We start from the raw sequence: 17,277 nt of genomic DNA on the forward strand, positions 1-17,277 counted from the left end.
GCGTTAGTGCCTGTGTTTTCTTTGGATGAATACTCAGAGACGTGGCATTGCTGGATTGTATGGCAGTTCTGCTTTTGATTTTTTGAGGAACGCCCGCACTGTTTTCCATAGTGGCTGCTCCGAGTTCCAGGGCCACCAGCGGTGCCTGAGGGTTCCCTTTCCTCCACATCGTCTCCAACCTTTGTGATCTTTTGTCTTTTTGATAGTAGCCTTCTGACAGGTATGGGGCAGTACTCACTAGTGTTTAGGAAACAGACTGTGCTTAGCCCTGCAGACATTTATGGCACACGTACTATGGGCTGAGCACTGTTTGAGGTGCTGGGGCTGTCACGGGGAATAAAGAAAGCAAACCACTGCCCTCACTGAGCCGCCGGTTTAACGGAGGCATATAGATGATAAATGAGAAATAGAAAAAATTGTAAGTTACGTAGTCTTGTTAGAAGGGCATCAGTGATAATATGGTGGCAGAGTGGAGGAAGAGTTGGACAATAGGAATTACAGTTTTAATTTAAGAGGTCAAGGTAGGCATATGACTCTACAGTCCCACTCCTGGGCGTGTGTCAAGAGAAAAACATGATCTGAAAGGATACATGCTCCCCAGCGTTGGTTGTAGCACTGTTTACAATAGCCAGTAGCTGGAAGCAGCCTAAATGTCCATCAGCTGAGGAATGAGTCAGGAAGATGTGCTACATAAATGCCATGTAATGTTACTCAGCCATTAAAAAGAATGAAACAATGCCATTTGCAGCAACATGGATGGACCTAGAAATGGCCATTGAGTGAAGTTAGAGAAGAAATATTGTATGATATCCTTTATATGTGGAATCTAAAAAGAAATGATAAAATTAACTTATTTACAAAACAGAAATTCACAGACTTCGAGAATGAATTTAAGGTTGCCAGGGGGATGGGTGAGGGGAAGGGATAGTTAGGGAGTTTGGGATGGACGTGGGAGTTCAGTTCAGTCGTTCATTCGTGTCCGACTTTTTGCGACCCCATGGACTGCAGCACGCCAGGCTTCCCTGTCCATCACTAACTCTCAGAGTTTACTCAAATTCATGTCCATCTAGTCGGTGAGCCATCCAACCATCTCATCCTCTGTTGTCGCTTTCTTCCACCTTCAATCTTTCCCAGCATCAGGGTCTTTTCTAGTGAGTCAGTTCTTCGCATCAGGTGGCCAAAGTACTGGAGTTTCAGCTTTAGCATTAGTCTTTCCAATGAATATTCAGGACTGATTTCCTTTAGGATAGACTAGTTGGATCTCCTTGCAGTCCAGGGGACTCTCAAGAGTCTTCTCCAACACCACAGTTCAAAAGCATCACGTCTTCAGCGCTCAGCTTTCTTTATAGTCCAACTCTCACAACCATACATGACTACTGGAAAAACCATAGCCTTGACTAGACGGACCTTTGTTGGCAAAGTAATGTCTCTGCTTTTTAATATGCTGTCTAGGTTGGTCATAGCTTTTCTTCCAAGGAGCAAGCGTCCTTGAATTTCATGGCTGCTGTCACCATCTGCAGTGATTTTGGAGCCCAAAAAAATAAAGTCTGTCATTTTTTCCATTGTTTCCCCATCTATTTGCCCTGAAGTGATGGGACTGGATGCCATGATCTTAATTTTCTGAATGTTGGGTTTTAAGCCAACTTTTTTACTGTCCTCTTTTCACTTTCAGAAATCAAGAGGCTCTTTAGCTCTTCGTCACTTTCTGCCATAAGGGTGGTATCTGCATATCTGAGGTTATTGATATTTTTCCCTGCAATCTTGATTCTGGCTTATGCTTCATCCAGCCTGGCATTTTGCGTGATGTACTTTGCATATAAGTTAAATAAGCAGGGTGACAATATGCAGCCTTGACGTACTCCTTTCCTGATTTGGAACCAGTCTGTTCCATGTCCAGTTCTAACTGTTGCTACTTGACTTGCATACAGTTTTCTCAGGAGGCAGGTCAGGTGGTCTGGTATTCCCATCTCTTTAAGAATTTTCCATAGTCTGTTGTGATCCACACAGTCAAAGGCTTTGGCATAGTCAATAAAGCAGCAGCAGACTTACAAAAAGCCAAGAACTGTCTTGCTTTTTCTATGATCCAGTGGATGTTGGCAATTTGATCTCTGGTTCCTCTGCCTTTTCTAAAACCAGCTTGAACATGTGAAAGTTCACAGTTCACGTATTGCTGAAGCCTGGCTTGGAGAATTTTGATCATTACTTTACTAATGCGTGAGATGAGTGCAATTGTGCGGTAGTTTGAGCATTCTTTGGCATTGCCTTTCTTTGCGATTGGAAGGAAAACTGACCTTTTCCAGTCCTGTGGCCACTGCTGAGTTTTCCAAATTTCCTGGCATATTGAGTGCAGCACTTTCACAGCATCATCTTTTATGAAGTAACTCAGCTGGAATTCCATCACCTCCACTAACTTTGTAGTAAAGCTTCCTGAGGCCCACTTGACTTCATACTCTGGCATGTCTGGCTCTAGGTGAGTGAGCACACCATTTTGATTATCTAGATCATAACACCTTTTTTGTATAGTTCTGTGTATTCTTGTCACCTCTTCTTAATCTGTTCTGCTGTTTCTGTCCTTTATTGTGCCCATCTTTGCATGAAATGTTCTGTTGGTATCTCTAATTTTCTTGAGATCTCTGGTCTTTCCCATTCTGTTGTTTTCCCCTATTTCTTTGCAGTTTCCACTTAGACCCCTGCATTAACACGCTGTTACGGGGGGGAATGGTTTGTGCTAGTGTTTTGAATGGGAGCCAGAGCCCTGCTGAAGGGTGGCTGTAGAGATTGGGATGCGTGTGTCAAAGTCAAGTGTCGGTTGCTCAGTTTCCAGTTCAGGAGCTTGGAGCCAGGTTCTTGAGCAGAGATTAGCGTGATGCCCTTGACTGCTGTGTCTATAAGGAATGACTGATGTTGCCTCATAGTGACTGACACGCAGGATGGGTTGAATGCAGCGGTCTTTTTATTTGTTAAAATTTTATCATTATTTTTTCATTGGCGTATAATTGCTTTACAGTATTGTATAGTTTCTGCTCTACAGTGAAGTGAATCAGCTGTGTGTGTGTCCATGCTCAGTCATGTCTGACTCTCTGCAGCCTCCTGGACTGGAGCCCACCAGGCTCCTCTGGAGCCAGCTGCCGTTTCCTGTTCCCGGGGATCTTCTTGATCCAGGGATTGAACCCGTGTCTCCAGTGGTGCAGAATCAGCTCTGTGTATTCATGCATCCCTTCCCTCTTGAGCCTCCCACCCTGCACCTCTGGAGGTCATCTCAGAGCACCAAGCTGAGCTTCCTGTGCATACAGCAGCTTCCCGCTGCTGTCGGCTTTACACGTGGTAGTAGATATATTTGTCAGGCCTGATCTCCCGATTCCTCCCCCTCCTCTTCCCGCCCCCCTCCACGCGGCTGCATGTCCGTCTTCAGTGTCTGCACCTCTGTTCCTGCTCTGCTCATTTGGTCCATCTACGCCGTTGTTTTAGATCCCGCATATATGTGTTAACATAGATATTTTTTCTCCTTCTGTCTGATTTTGTATGCAGACTCAGTGGCAATGTTTAATTTTTTTTTTATTGAGGTATAACTAATATCGGTATCAGATAAATTGAAGTGATTCTTCTGCCCCTATCTTGTCCCTCTCCCCTGCTGACTCCTAGTTTCTTCTCTATATCAGTGCATTTTTTTTGTATTCCTTAGTTGTAATTTTTTAGATTCCACATGCAAGTGATATCATACTGTATTTGTCTTTCTCTGTTTTCATTTTTTATGGCTGAGTAGTATTCTGTGTGTGTGTGTGTGTGTGTGTGTGTGTGTGTGGCCTCTGTATCCATTCATCTGTTGATGGGCATTCCAGCTGTGTCCATGTCTTAGCTCTTGGGAACAGAGGTGCTGTGAACATTGGGCACGTGTATCTTTTTCGAATCAGTGTTTTTGTTTTTCTCAGGTATATACTCCAGAGTGGAACTGCTGGGTATATGGTAGTTCTCTTTTTAGTTTTTTGAGAAACCTCTGTAATATTCTCTGATACTACACCTGATACGGCCACACCTGATACGGTCCCGGCCAGCAGTAGAGGAGGATTTCCTTTTCTCCACGTCCTCATAGACGGCAATGCCTGTCGCAGTGGTAATGTAGGCCTGGGGCGCTGATGGCTTGGGCTCATTTGCTGGCAGAACGGGTGGAGAGGACAGGTCTGCGGAAGGGACAGATCCTCTGCTTGGGGGTGACAGGAGGAGACCAGTCTAAGATGACCCTCAGGTTTGCCCAGGGGTCAGGGAGTGTGATGGCCTCCTGGACATAAGTGGGCCCTTGGCAGGGACCCCTGCCCTGGAGAGTCTGGCGTGGTTGTTTCTGGGGAGATGGTGTGTGGACCCTGGAGCTGTCTGGTGGCGGGGCTGCAGCTAAGTTAACTGGTCCTGCACGTCCTGTGGGGTCTAACCTTCCTTGTTTGAGGCTCAGCTTTCATAGGAAGGTGGGCGTTGATCTAAACGTGCTTGAGGGAGAAGTTGGGGCTACAGACAGGAATTTGGGCCCTGTGGCTCCAGCAGCAGGTTAACAGAGGGCGTCAGTGCTTGGAGGACGGATGATGGGAGGCAGGGCGGGCTGGGGGTGGGGGAGCGGAGGAGGAGGGCTGGGTAGCAGCGCCCGCGGTGCGGCTTCGGGAGAGGACAGAAGCCCAGAGCATGAGTGCCCGCGAGCGCCCGTGCAGCGTCTCACTGTGTCTGCCCTTTTTACCCTGTGGTATGTGTCTGTCTCCTGGTCGCAGTGTGGCACGGTGGGGCTTGGAGATTTTGGAAGTGGATTGGAGTGCAATATTTATGCCATTTATAGCATGATCTGCTTTTTTAGGTTGAAGTCAACATATATCGGGTGTTCATATAGGGGATTCTGAGCTATTCAGTACAGTTTTTATATTTAGGGATTTTAATTATAATTAAACTTTGTCTTGTGTGATTAAACTTGAACATCAGAAAAAGGCTCCTGGAGAGAAGAGTGGTGTCAAGCCAGCTTTGAGCCCGTGTTTTGGCGGCAGTTTTAAACAGGTAGACTATCTACTCGTATGCAGATCTAAGGGATCACCTGGCCGTGTCTGGCTGTTAGTGGCACCATTGTAGCGTCATTCTTTTTTTCAGTAAATACTTATTGAGTGCGTACTGTGTGGCAGGAACTGTTTTAGACAAGCTCATCACCCCCGTGGGATTTGAAGTTTTTATTTTTGTTTTTTGGGAGATGGTGTGTTTCTCTGAAACAACTGTTAAAGCATCTTCTTTCTCAATAGGGTGATTCTGAAGACGATACAGAGGAGCAGTCTCAAGAACAGAGGTAAGGAAAGGATGGGAGCCGATCTGGGCTCAATCTCCCTGCCCACTTTGGATGCTGTCTAACGTCTTGGAATATGTGTTTGTGTTTTTAATATTACCGGTGATAAACCTTTCTTTCTGACATTTGGGGTATCTGGACTCTCTAATAATACGGTTTTTTTTTTAAATGAAGTTGCAGGGAAAGCTCTGGAGACATCCCCCGTCCCAACTTCACTCTCCTGTGACGTCCTTACACACTCTGTTCTGTTTGCGCACACCTGCTGGTCATCATGGTGCTGGGAGCCGACATAACACTGTGAATAAGGCATGCTTGTGTGCAGGAGGGAAGTCAGACGTGACTGTAAATAAAGCAAAATAGTTATGTTTATAATACGAACTATCAGTAATTCAACTGCTGTGGGAGAGATGAGTGAGGTGGGTCATGTGGACAGGTGGTTGGAGGTGACACTGGAGCTGAGGTGTGGAGAAGGCGTGGGAGCAGCCACGTGGGAGGCAGAAGGGAGGGGAGGGTGCCGGGGCCCTGCGGTGGGAGGCGCTGGTGGCAACACAGGGGCTTGGAGAAGGCCGGCGTGGTTTTGTAGGATAAGGGGTCGAGGGAGGACCTGAGAGGAGAGCACAGTGGCGAGATTCAGATTTAGTAAGTGCGAGGGGAGTGGTTAAAGGTGGCCAGCAAATCAAAAGATGTAAATTACATTTTTTAAGAGGATGCTTTGGTCACAGGGCACGCTTGGTTGGTTGCTGTCAAACTGGGATATCCGGTGCCTTGAAAGTACCTCAATACTCTCTACGTGGAGCCTGGGCAAGGGGGTACGTTTCAGAGAATCAGCTTCTGGAGTCCCAGCATCCATGTGCTGTCCTGAAACTGATCTGAGATCGCAAGTCATCATTTTCCACCTCTTCTTTCACAGTCTCACTTCTCCGCTTTGCCAAAGAAAGGCATGCCTTTTCCCGGGGCCTTATCTTGCTTTGTGCTTCACCTTGGGCAAAGGGACAATTTAAAATACTGTTACTGGTTAGGAGAAAATGATTTAACTCTGACTGGATGACAGGGTCATTTGTAACTAGTGGTTTTCACGTCTTTACTTTCTATAAAATTGAAGGAGGACCCAATCAAATTAGCAGTTGTTTAGACTATCAAAAGTTATTTTTCTCTTTATTAATTTTTACTGGAGTATAGTTGCTTTATAATGTTGTGTTAGAACATTGTACACAGCATTGCTGCACAATGTTCTGTATAGCAAAGTGAATCAGCTAAGCATATACATATATGCCCTTTTTTTTGGATTTCCTTCCATGTCAGTCACCACAGAGCATTGAGCAGAGTTCCCTGTGCTATGTGTTTGGTTCTCATTAGTCACCTGTTGTATACACGCATGCATGCATGCTGAGTCACTTCTGCCGTATCCGACTCGGTGCTGCACGGTGGACTGGGGCCCGCTGGGCTCCTCCGTCCATGGGATTCTCCAGGCAGGAGTGCTGGAGTGGGCTGCCATGCCCTCCTCCAGATTGTATACACAGTGGTATATGTGTGCCAACCCCAACCTTTCAGTTCTTCCTGCTCCCCCTTCTGTCCCTGGTATCCATACTATCTGTAGGTCTGTGTCTCTGTGTCTGCTTTGCAGATAAGCTCATCTGTATCATTTTTCTAGCTTCCACATTAATCATACTATACAATGTTTTTCTCTTTCTGACTCCTTTGCTCTGTATGACAGTCTCTGCGTCCATCCACCTGTCTGCAAATTGCACAGTTTCATTCCTGTTTGTAGCTGAGTAACATTCCATGGTGTGTATATATACCATATCTTCTTTATCCATTCTTCTGTTGATGGACATTTAGGTTGCTTCCGTGTCATGTCTATTGTAAATAGCACTGCAGTGGATATTGGGGGGCATGTATCTTTCTGAATTATGGTTTTCTCTGGGTATATGCCCAGGAGTGGGATTGCTGGGTCATGTGGTAGTTCTGTTTTTAGTTTTTTAAAACTAAAATTGTTCCTGTTCTCCACAATGACTGTACCAATTTACATTCCCGCCAACAGTGTAGGAGAGTTTCCTTTTCTCCACACCCTCTCCAGCATTTATTGTTTGTAGATTTTTTAATGATGGCCATTCTGACCTGTATGAGGTGATACCTCATTGTAACTTTGATTTGCATTTCTCTCATAATTAGTGATGTTGAGCATATTTTCAGGTGTTCGTTGGCCACTGTATGTATTCTTTGGAGAAATGTCTGTTTAGATCTTTCACCCATATTTTGATTGGGGTTTTTGTTTTTTCGATATTGAACTGCATGAACTGTTTGTATATTTTGGAGATTAATCCCTTGTCGGGTGCTTTGTTTGCAAATATTTTCTCCTAAAAGTTCTTTTTAATGAAAGACTTTTGGCTAAAATGCTGAGGGAGTTTAGAGCAGGTAGGGACAGTGGTGTAACAAAGGTTTTTCCATTCACATCTATATGAACAGACTTTCTCAGTGCTTACATTAAAAAGACAAGGAAAATAAGAACAAATTGGTGCTAATTAAACTTGTCTCATTCTAACAGTAATATCCACATAAATCAGTTAGAAGGGAAAAGACATTTATTCATCTCATTAAAGGATGCAGTTTCAATAAAATTATGTTCAATTACCTATGAAAATTTGTAAAATTTCTTGGTTTGATCAGTTGTGTGCTAATAACATTATAATGATAATTCAGAAGAAAAAAATGAACACTTAGATCCTACGGTCATAAGATATTTTAAAAAAATCCTGAAATCTCAATTTGAGCCCATAGTTTTGGTGAAAGAGGCTTTGAACATAAAGCTATTTTAGGTTAAAATCCTTTTGAGAGAATATCCAGCGATACAGGAAAGTCCATCTGTATATTTTAAAAAATGGATGATGATGAAAGTTATTGCAGTGGTATTTAGATTCCTTTGAATATAATTTTAAAAGTGTGAATCTAATTAAAATTGCCAGTATTTACAATATGTCAGAAATTACATTTTTTGCAAACATTTAGATTCACGGTATGTATAACATGTTACATGTTTGAGATTACTTAAATATATGGGTCAAAGCTTGAAGTTTGTCACAGTCCTGTTTGAGTGTCTGGGAGCAAGATTAGCTGAGTGCTGACTGTGGTTCCTGCTTGGGTGGCAGTGGTGGGGACGGAGGCCGTGGAAAGTTCTGAGGTGAATTTTGGTTGACTCAGCTGTGGAGATGAAGAGAAGCCTGGGGCAGCGATGATGTGATGGGAAAGGTCTAGCGGAGGGCGGGCGGGAACTCGGTTTGGTTGCCTCCTAGGAATCTCAGACTTGATGAGACAGGAGGCAGTGTGAGCTAGGGACTGAGTGTGAGCTGCTGTGGGCTAGGAGTGAGTGTGAGCTGGGTGTGGGCTAGGAGTGAGTGTGAGCTAGGTGTGGGCTAGGAGTGAGTATGAGCTAGGTGTGGACTAGGAGTGAGTGTGAGCTAGGTGTGGGCTAGGGACTGAGTGTGAGCTCCTGTGGGCTAGGAGTGAGTGTGAGCTAGGGTGTGGGCTAGGAGTGAGTGTGAGCTAGGTGTGGGCTAGGAGTGAGTGTGAGCTAGGTGTGGACTAGGAGTGAGTGTGAGCTAGGTGTGGGCTAGGGACTGAGTGTGAGCTGCTGTGGGCTAGGAGTGAGTGTGAGCTAGGGTGTGGGCTAGGAGTGAGTGTGAGCTAGGTGTGGGCTAGGGAGTGCGTGTGAGCTAGGGTGTGGGCTAGGAGTGAGTGTGAGCTAGGTGTGGGCTAGGGAGTGCGTGTGAGCTAGGGTGTGGGCTAGGAGTGAGTGTGAGCTAGGTGTGGGCTAGGGAGGCCAGGCTGCGTCTTCGGGGGCCTGGTCCTTTGTACCCTGGCACTGGATTTCTGCTTTCACAGATACTTCTTTCTTATTAATAAAAACTAGTTGCTTCTCACCAGTTTCCCGCCACGCTTAAAGACATGAAGTAGATTTTTCCCTTCTTCCTCTTTTGCCGTGGATAACTGAAGTGAGCATGTAGGGGGCATTGAGTCAGTGGCTTTCAGACTTAAGGACAAGCAAACTCCATGAGAGACCTTTTACACCGTGCTTACTCACTACCCACAGGCAGGTAATGGGGATGTATGACTATGTACTCCTGCTTATTTATTTGTAAAATAGCATTTACCTGTGCCACCTGTGGTGTACTCTATTTTCTTTTCCATTTTTTACCATTGTGGCAAAATACATGTAACACCCCCACTTTAGCCAATTTGAAGTGTACAGTTCTGTGCTGTCAAGTCCGTTCACGTTGTTGTGCAGCTGTCGGCACCATAGAACTTGTTTCATTCTCTTTCATTGAAAAAACACCGGTTGCCACTGCTGAATTGATTTCAGAACTCCTTAATCATGATTCACTGTGGGCTCAACCCTGATTTGTGTGTTTTAATCTTAACAGTGACCAACATTCCAGTGTTTTGCTGTTACTTTATCCCTAGTTGCTTTCCTTTTAGCTGGACTTCCAAGCCTCTTGGGTTTCTCTGTTGTTGGTGGTGAGTTTTTTTCCTTTTGGGGAAAGGCAAGATCATGATGAAGGTTGGATGCTGCAAGCAGAAAACCTGCTCTGTGTCCATTTTCTGGCAGTGTTGCTTCTGGGGTTCTTGCCATGAATTCTCTGTAGGTCTGACACCCTGCGATGGGTCAGCCACCCAAGTACTTACTGTTTCTTTATCTTCTACTGTGCAGTTGGAGCTTTTTTAAAAATGAAGATTTTTAGTACTTTCAAAGCTCGTAGATTCTCTTGCTCCTTTTTTTTTTTTTAATTAAAAAAGCTTTTTTTTGGCTGCATCATGCAGGATGAGGGATCTTAGTTCCCCCGCCAGGGATGGAACCTGTGTCCCCACGCAGTGGAAGCATGGAGTCTTAACCACTGGGACTACCAGAGAAGTCCCTCCTGCTACTTTTAAATTCAGCCTTTTGCTTTAGAATAGATGCAGATTTATGGGAAAGCTGTAAAGATGGCACAGAGAGCTCCTGTTTACCCTTGGCGCAGTTTACCCCAGTGTTAATCTCTTATGTTACTCTGGTCCATTGATCACAACTCAGAAACCAGTGTGGGTGCACTGCTGTGAACTAAACTCCACGCTTGATTCAGATTTCCCTGGTTTTCCCCTAATGTTCTCTGTCCTAGGATCCCATCCAGGAGCCCACATGACCTTTAGTTGTCATGTCTCAGGGTCCTTTTCGTTGGGACAGTCTGTCCGAGTTCCCTTGTTTTCAAAACCATGGCAGTTTTGAGGAGTTCATCCTTCAACCTGGGGTTGTCTGAGGTTTTTCCTCGTGGTTAGATTGAGGTTATGGGGGAGGAAGAGCTCAGTTACAAATTGCCATTCTTGTCATATATCAAGGGTGTTGGCTGTCAGCATGACACCCGTTCAGTGCTGACCTTGACTACCTGGTTGAAGTTCTGTTTGTCAGCTCTGTCGACTGGAAAGTTCTTCTTTGCTTACCTCTTTCCATACTGCACTCTTTGGAGGCAAGTCATTAAGTAGAATAAGCTCCACTTACATAAATTGTTTAGAATTCCTCCGTATGGGAGATATGTCTGTTCTCTCTCATTTATTGATTTATTCAGTCATTTATTTATGTCATGAAGGTTTATTTTATACTTTGGATGATAGTCCAATACTAGGGGTTGTGCTGCTGTTTTGACTTTTTATTTTGTTTATTTTTGGCGGTGCTGAGTCTTCATTGCTGCTCGGGCATTTCTCTCGTTGCAGTGACGGGGGGTACCCTGTAGTTGCGTTGTGGTGGCTGCTCTTGCCCTAGGGTGCCCAGGCTTCAGTAGTTGCGGCACGTGAGCTCAGTATTTGTGGCTCCTGGGCTCTCGAGCGCGGGCTTAGTAATTGTGGCGCACGGGCTTAGTTGCTCTGTGGCGTGTGGGATCTTTGCAGATCAGGGAGCGAACCTGTCTCGTGCATTGGCAGGCAGATTCTTTAACACTGAGCCACCAGGTAAGCCCTGCCCCGCTATTTTAACGCCATTTATTCTTAACCTTGTTCATAAAGTCATTAGTATGTCCTTACACATTTTTCAAACACTTTTGTGATTTTCATTTTAATGACTACCCTGCTGTGCCAGCATTAATGACATCGAGGTGAACTGGAAGTCAGTGGGGGCGGCACACGCGACTTCCACAGAATGAATGCTCTGTCTCTGAGAGAACCTGTGTAGAGGAACAGCTGCTAACTTGGGCAATAGATTCGACCACAGAACAGTCTCAGTGCCTTCTCGGAAAAGGGGCGGGGGCCCTGCCCTCTGGCGCTGGAGAGAGTGTAGACAGAGAAGGGGGCTCTGTTTCCCTCCAGACCAGGCAGGGCGGGTCCTGGCTGACTACTGGAGATCCTGGGCTGCGGGGTTTCTAGAGCAGCTCGCCTGTGATCTCAGACAGGGTTTGGGAAAGCTTTTAGGGTAATTGGCCTCATTGAAGATTTTGTTTATATTATCTTGACTTCATCTTCTGTGAATGCTATGTAATTGTACTTGGTTGAAAGCCAGAAAAGCAATATTTGAAAAACGTTCGCCCCTCTCTCTTCTCCATCCCCATTTTTCTCCTGGGTGTTCTCAGATATCAGCAGTAATCTGCTCCTCTGCTGAGGAGGATTGCTGTTGGGGGTTCAGTGGCGGGAGCAAAGGGCAGCTGGCTGGCTTCAGGCTGTCTTAGGACTGGCTGCTCTCTGGATGCATCTCTGAAAAGCCTTTTTGGGGTCAGTCTGTTAGAATGTGCAAGATTGAAGCATTGGCAAAGTATAACTAGTGTATTATTTCCGCTGTTAAAATGGTCATTTTACGCCATCCGGGCCGACTGGCTCCGGGGTGTCCGGGGAGGCGGCCGTGGTACCAGCAGCGACATGCGCTCTCCTGAAACCGGCTCCGTCAGTCAGAACATGAAGAAAATCTCGTTAACCTTTCAGCAACATACCGAAAGATGTAATTGCCGACAGTAACGGCTTCATCTTCAGGGAAGCTTCCTTTTGGCAGTGACTGGGTCTCAGACCCCCATGGGGAACGGAGCTACTTCCCACTCTTCTTTGTTTTCCTTCAGAAATTGAAAGCCGTGTTTTTAGCACAACCCTGGAGTTCCTTACCTGTTGATAGGGTCGTGCATTTTTAACTTGAGCTTGCCTCTTCCCGCTCTCCCGGCTTTTCATGGAGAAGGGACTTGAACCCCGAGGCACCTCCTGCCCTGGGTTTGCACTGTGGGGTCCGGAAGGAGCACGCCTCTGCCTTCGGTGCCACCCCGGAAGCCCCGCGCCCCGCGCTGACCCTGCGCATATGTTTGCATCACATATCGGGCTTCCCCGCCCCCCTGTCATACTGCTTGTCCCCAGGGGGTCACTAGGTCTGGCTGCATCCTTTTCACACGGTCTCCTGCCTCGGTTTTACAGCTGCCCTAGCCTGTTGTCCGCGTCCCTACCCAAGTGATGCATCTAAAACCTGGGCGTCCTTGCCTTCCATTCCTCTTACAAGCGGCCTTTTGGGGACCCTTTGCCTTTTGAGCCTGGCACAGAAGCCTTTTGTGATGTAGGTGCCGCTCTCCTCTCCAGCCTTCCGCCGCCCCCCCCCTCGCTTCCTCTCCTGCACGTGGCCCCTTTCCCTTTGCAGGGACTCTTTCCTCTTCCCCAGCGAGCCCCTCACCCAACTCTGTCCCTCCTGCTCCGCACGGACCAGGGCAGTTGTGCCAGCTCCAGTGCTTACTCTAGTGTATAAAGTCACCTTCCCCAGGATGCCCACCTACCTATCAGTCTCAGTCAACTGACCCCCCAGCACCTAACCACTACCTAATACCAAGGAGAGGATCTGCTAAATGGACAAATCCTCCTATTTTTAAGTCTTTGAAATTGATTGCTTGTTATACTTCATGTGCCTTTCATATCAAAGCACACAAACCATATTTGTCATTGAAACCACAGTACTGGTATTCCTATTAGGGGTTGTGGTTTTTAAATTAGATTGTTGCAGTTGGTGTGTTTTTAGTGAGAATGGGTTATTAGCTCTGTCCCTGTGCCCTGGGGTGCCTTTTGCAGGGTCGTGGGGCCTGAGGGGGTGCAGAGTGAACGTGTACGTGGCTGTGACAGTGTGAAGTGAATTTCCTTAGACTGTAATAGGGCTCATAATTTGGGTGTTGGCCTTAGAATTACAAGCTTTTAAACAGGGTTCTTTGTACATATTAAATTTGTTAAGCCACAGAACCCTTTTCAGTTTTTTTAGGTGGTGAAATTTCTAGCAAAGCTTTTTTGACACTTATATAATTTTTAGGCCTCAACTGAAATCGATTGGGAAAATGGTATAATAGGATCAGGATCTTATACTGATTTTCCCTGAAAGTTTTGCTTTTCTTGAATATGTAGTTTTTACACACTCTGGTGTGATTCAGTTCAGTTCAGTCACTCAGTCGTGTCTGACTCTTTGGGACCCCCATGGACTGCAGCACGCCAGGCCTCCCTGTCCATCACCAACTCCCGGAGCTTGCTCAAACTCATGTCTATTGAGTCGGTGATGCCATCCAACCATCTCATCCCGTGTCATCCCCTTCTCCTCCTGCCTTCAGTCTTTCCCAGCATCAGGGTCTTTTCCAATGAGTCAGTTCTTCACATCAGGTGGCCAAAGTATTGGAGCTTCAGCATCAGTCCTTCAATAAATATTCAGGACTGATTTCCTTTAGGATTGACTGGTTTGATCTTCTTGCACCCCATGAACAGTATGAAAAGGCAAAAAGATACAACAGTGGTGTGATTGGACTTGTGCTAATTTGTATCTTTAATTAAAAAGTATATTTGAGTCAGCTTTGATGATTCCAGGTGTATTTTGAAGGGTTAGTTTAGAACAAAAACAGGCAAAACACGTCATTAATGTTGATATTCCTGAAACAAAAAAGGGGAATTGGAGAGCTTGGGTGTGTTTCGTAAGTATGGTTGTTCAGTGCCAGAACCTCTGTGTGCATTAAATTAGACTCTGTCGGGTCATCTTTAGAAGCGGCTTAACTCAGTACTGAAAGTCCAACCTCATCAGTGTCTTTCCATAGGCCATTCCATGGCCTGGCTGGTTACTTACTACATTTGTCACAGTATTTATCATCAAAGTAACTATGGAATCCATTCAGTCAGAGAGGCGTTCTGACTGAAGAATGAGGCAGTGTCAACAGCCCAGGAAGACTTGCCTATGGAAATTACCACATGGTTAAAAAGTGTATGGGCCTTCCCTGGTGGTGCAGTGGTAAAGAATCTGCCTGCCAATGCAGGAGATGCAGGTTTGATCCCTGGGTTAGGAAGCTCCCCTGGATTAGGAAATGGCAACCAACTCCAGTATTCTTGCCTGGAAAATTCCGTGGACAGAGGAGCCTAGCGGGTATAGTCCGTGGGGTCACAAAAGAGTCGGACTCGACTGAGCACATAAAAAGGATGTAAAAGACGCAGAGAAGCTTATTTTAGACAAGGAAGAAGGTAGTGCTGTGAGCAAGAGAGAGGCTTGGGTGTTTTGCTGCTGGGAATCCAACTTAGGTCTTAAGGGATGAGCTGACATTTTAGCTGTTTATCCCTTCTTTATTGTGGTTTGTATCGATGAGAATAAAGGTACCCTAGGTGGAGTCCAGTGTATTGGCAGCAGCGTTGATTAGTTCTGTAAAGATGTTGGAGACGTGTTGTGACACCAAGCCTCTTATTGCTTAAGGTGGCAGATCCTGGGATTTCAAGGTTCAAAGAAGAAATATAATTTCCCAAGGCAGTATTCTGTCTGGGAACACCAATAATGAGATAATGGGGTCTCCTGGGAGCTTGTTACTCTCGTTTTAAATGAATTGTCATCAAATTATTAGTTTGTTGTTAGAGTCTTCCACATAGGAAATAGGACTCCAGAGTAATAGTGATCCCTGTTCCCCCAGTAAACGTGAGAAAAGAACATTGCCACTTTACAAATAATTACTGCAGTAGTCTGGACAGTATTTCATAGAGGTGCTCAATAAAGATGTTTTGGGAACCATTGCATCTACTTTGTAAATGACGTGAGAAAAAGTCTCATTTGTGAACTGTAGTCCTTCCCATTGTTTTCCCCCAAAGTAGTGGGGATGTAGTTTCGAGAAGTCTGCTGTAGGTATGAAAATTCTTTTAAATTAAACAATTTATTGAGAATTTTCAGTCATTTAAAAATTACCCACTGAGTATTCCTTTTTTTTTCTTCTTCAGAAATCCTTTAATAAAATCCATCTTTCAGGAAGATAGCCTGTGTACTTCCTGGCATTATCTCTTCTCTCCTACACAGAGGCTTACCCCAGTCTGAGAAGCGCGGGGTTACTGCCGTTCCTGCCTTTTCCTTTACTCCAAGTCCTGTTGTTGCTACCCAGTTTGTTCAAGTAAACATGGCTCTGCCTTCAGAGCGTGTGGCTGTTGGGCTAAAACTACACTTCTCCAGTAGGAAAGATGATTTGCCACTTGTGGAATGTCCAGAAGGTGCCCTCTGCTGTGCTTGAAGCAGTTCCCAGGGAACAGCAAAGACACAGTGTGTGACCTCCCAAGCTGACCTTTGTGAAAATGTGCGCATTAATTCACGTCGATGTCATGCCTGGTACAATGGCGACTTTCAGGATTGTGCTGCCCTGTGAGTGTTCGTTCCTTTATTTAGCTGCCACTAAATTGTTGCTGATAGGTGAAGTCCAGTTTGAATAACAGTGCGACAGTGTTCCAGGTGATGAGTTACAGCAGGTGTGTGTGTGCGCATACTGTGAATTTTTAGTGAAGTAATTCTTCTGGGAACATGATTCATCTTTCTCTCTCTAAATCAGGCCATGTCAATCCAGTTAATCCATTCAAAATCAGATTTAAGTCACTGCCCTTGTACTTATGGTTTGCAGAGTCCTTTTTCACACATTGTTCTTAGAAAACCAGGTGGACGTGTGCTGGTTTTCCCATTTTATAGATGAGGAACGAGTTCATAAAGCCCAGCAGTTGAAGATCCCAGAGCTGTGTGGTGGCAGGCCAGGGACATAACGGAAGTGTCCTCTTTGTAGATATACCTGTCTGTCTGGTCTCTAAAGGGGAATCGGTTAGATGACTCTCTTCCCAGTTAGATGCATTGGTACCCGGGATTGATGGGTGAAAGCAGTTCAGCTCTCTAGTAAGCTTTGGTAGTGTAGGGTACCTGGCAAACCCCCTGAAAAAAAGGAGCGTGGCGCTTGTAAGACAGACCCAGAGCTGGGTCTTCAGTCAGCCTTTACGGGCTGCTAGACCGCTTCTTCAGTTTCCATTATTTCTAGGGGCTGCTCACCCACTGACTGTCAGCTGCGTAGCTTTTGGAATAGTCTGGAAAGTGCCTGTCTGGGGTTTTAGGATTACTTGCTGCAACACATGCCAGTGTAATACATGCTCAGAGGTTGCCCTCTGTCCTGGAAAGACGTGTTATCCTGTTAGCTTGCTTTGCGATTAGGTATTTTCAGCTTCAAGTAACAGAAAGTCCTGACTCAGCCAGCTCAAACAATGTAGAAGGAGTTATGTCACCTAACAAGAAGCCAGGAGGCAGGGTGGTGCTGGTTGGATTTGCTGAGCAGTGGGCGTCGGCCGAGGGCAGCCAGGTCCTTCCCGCCGCGCCCCCACCCCCGCCCCGGCGGTCCCAGCATCCGTGGGCAGGTGAACGTTCCTCCTGGGCCTCTTTCTCAGGGGCACCCCTCAGCGACTTCCCCATACGCCTCACACTTCAAAATGGGTCCATCTCAGCCTGAACCCTTCCCGGGCTTGGGCGTGGCGGGCCGCTAGGCTTGGGAGGGGTGCTCCCTGCGAAGCGCAGGCTTTGTCTTTGAGGTGGGGTGGTGTAAAGAGAGGGAGGGCAGGCTGGCTGCAGGAGTGCCCGCAGCTCGTCACTGGGCGCCCAGTGCGGAGTGAGAGGCCCGGGCAGCGTTTCTGGACGTGCAGTCCTGGAACGGGCAGAATCAGCGCCACCTGGGAACCTGTTAGGCCGGTTCCCA

The 17,277-nt window shown here is 46.1% G+C and overlaps 1 protein-coding gene across 13 annotated transcripts in view; it reads left to right on the forward strand.

Moving 5' to 3' along the window:
* The window catches only part of TMEM131L (transmembrane 131 like), a 170,658-nt gene that overhangs the window by 8,415 nt on the left and 144,966 nt on the right, over window positions 1-17,277 (forward strand). For all 13 annotated transcript variants that reach the window (XR_014069599.1, XR_014069600.1, XM_081544943.1 and 10 more), the window contains exon 3: window positions 5,265-5,308. Coding sequence is in view for 11 of the 13 variants with exons in the window: in XM_081544943.1 (XP_081401069.1) it covers window positions 5,265-5,308 (44 nt within the window). In the remaining 2 variants the exon portion in view is untranslated. The remainder of the gene's footprint in view (window positions 1-5,264; window positions 5,309-17,277) is intronic.

This window comes from Giraffa tippelskirchi, chromosome 11 (genome assembly GCF_054371585.1).
Source record: "Giraffa tippelskirchi isolate mGirTip1 chromosome 11, T2T-mGirTip1v1.2.pri, whole genome shotgun sequence".
Taxonomy (NCBI): domain Eukaryota; kingdom Metazoa; phylum Chordata; class Mammalia; order Artiodactyla; family Giraffidae; genus Giraffa; species Giraffa tippelskirchi.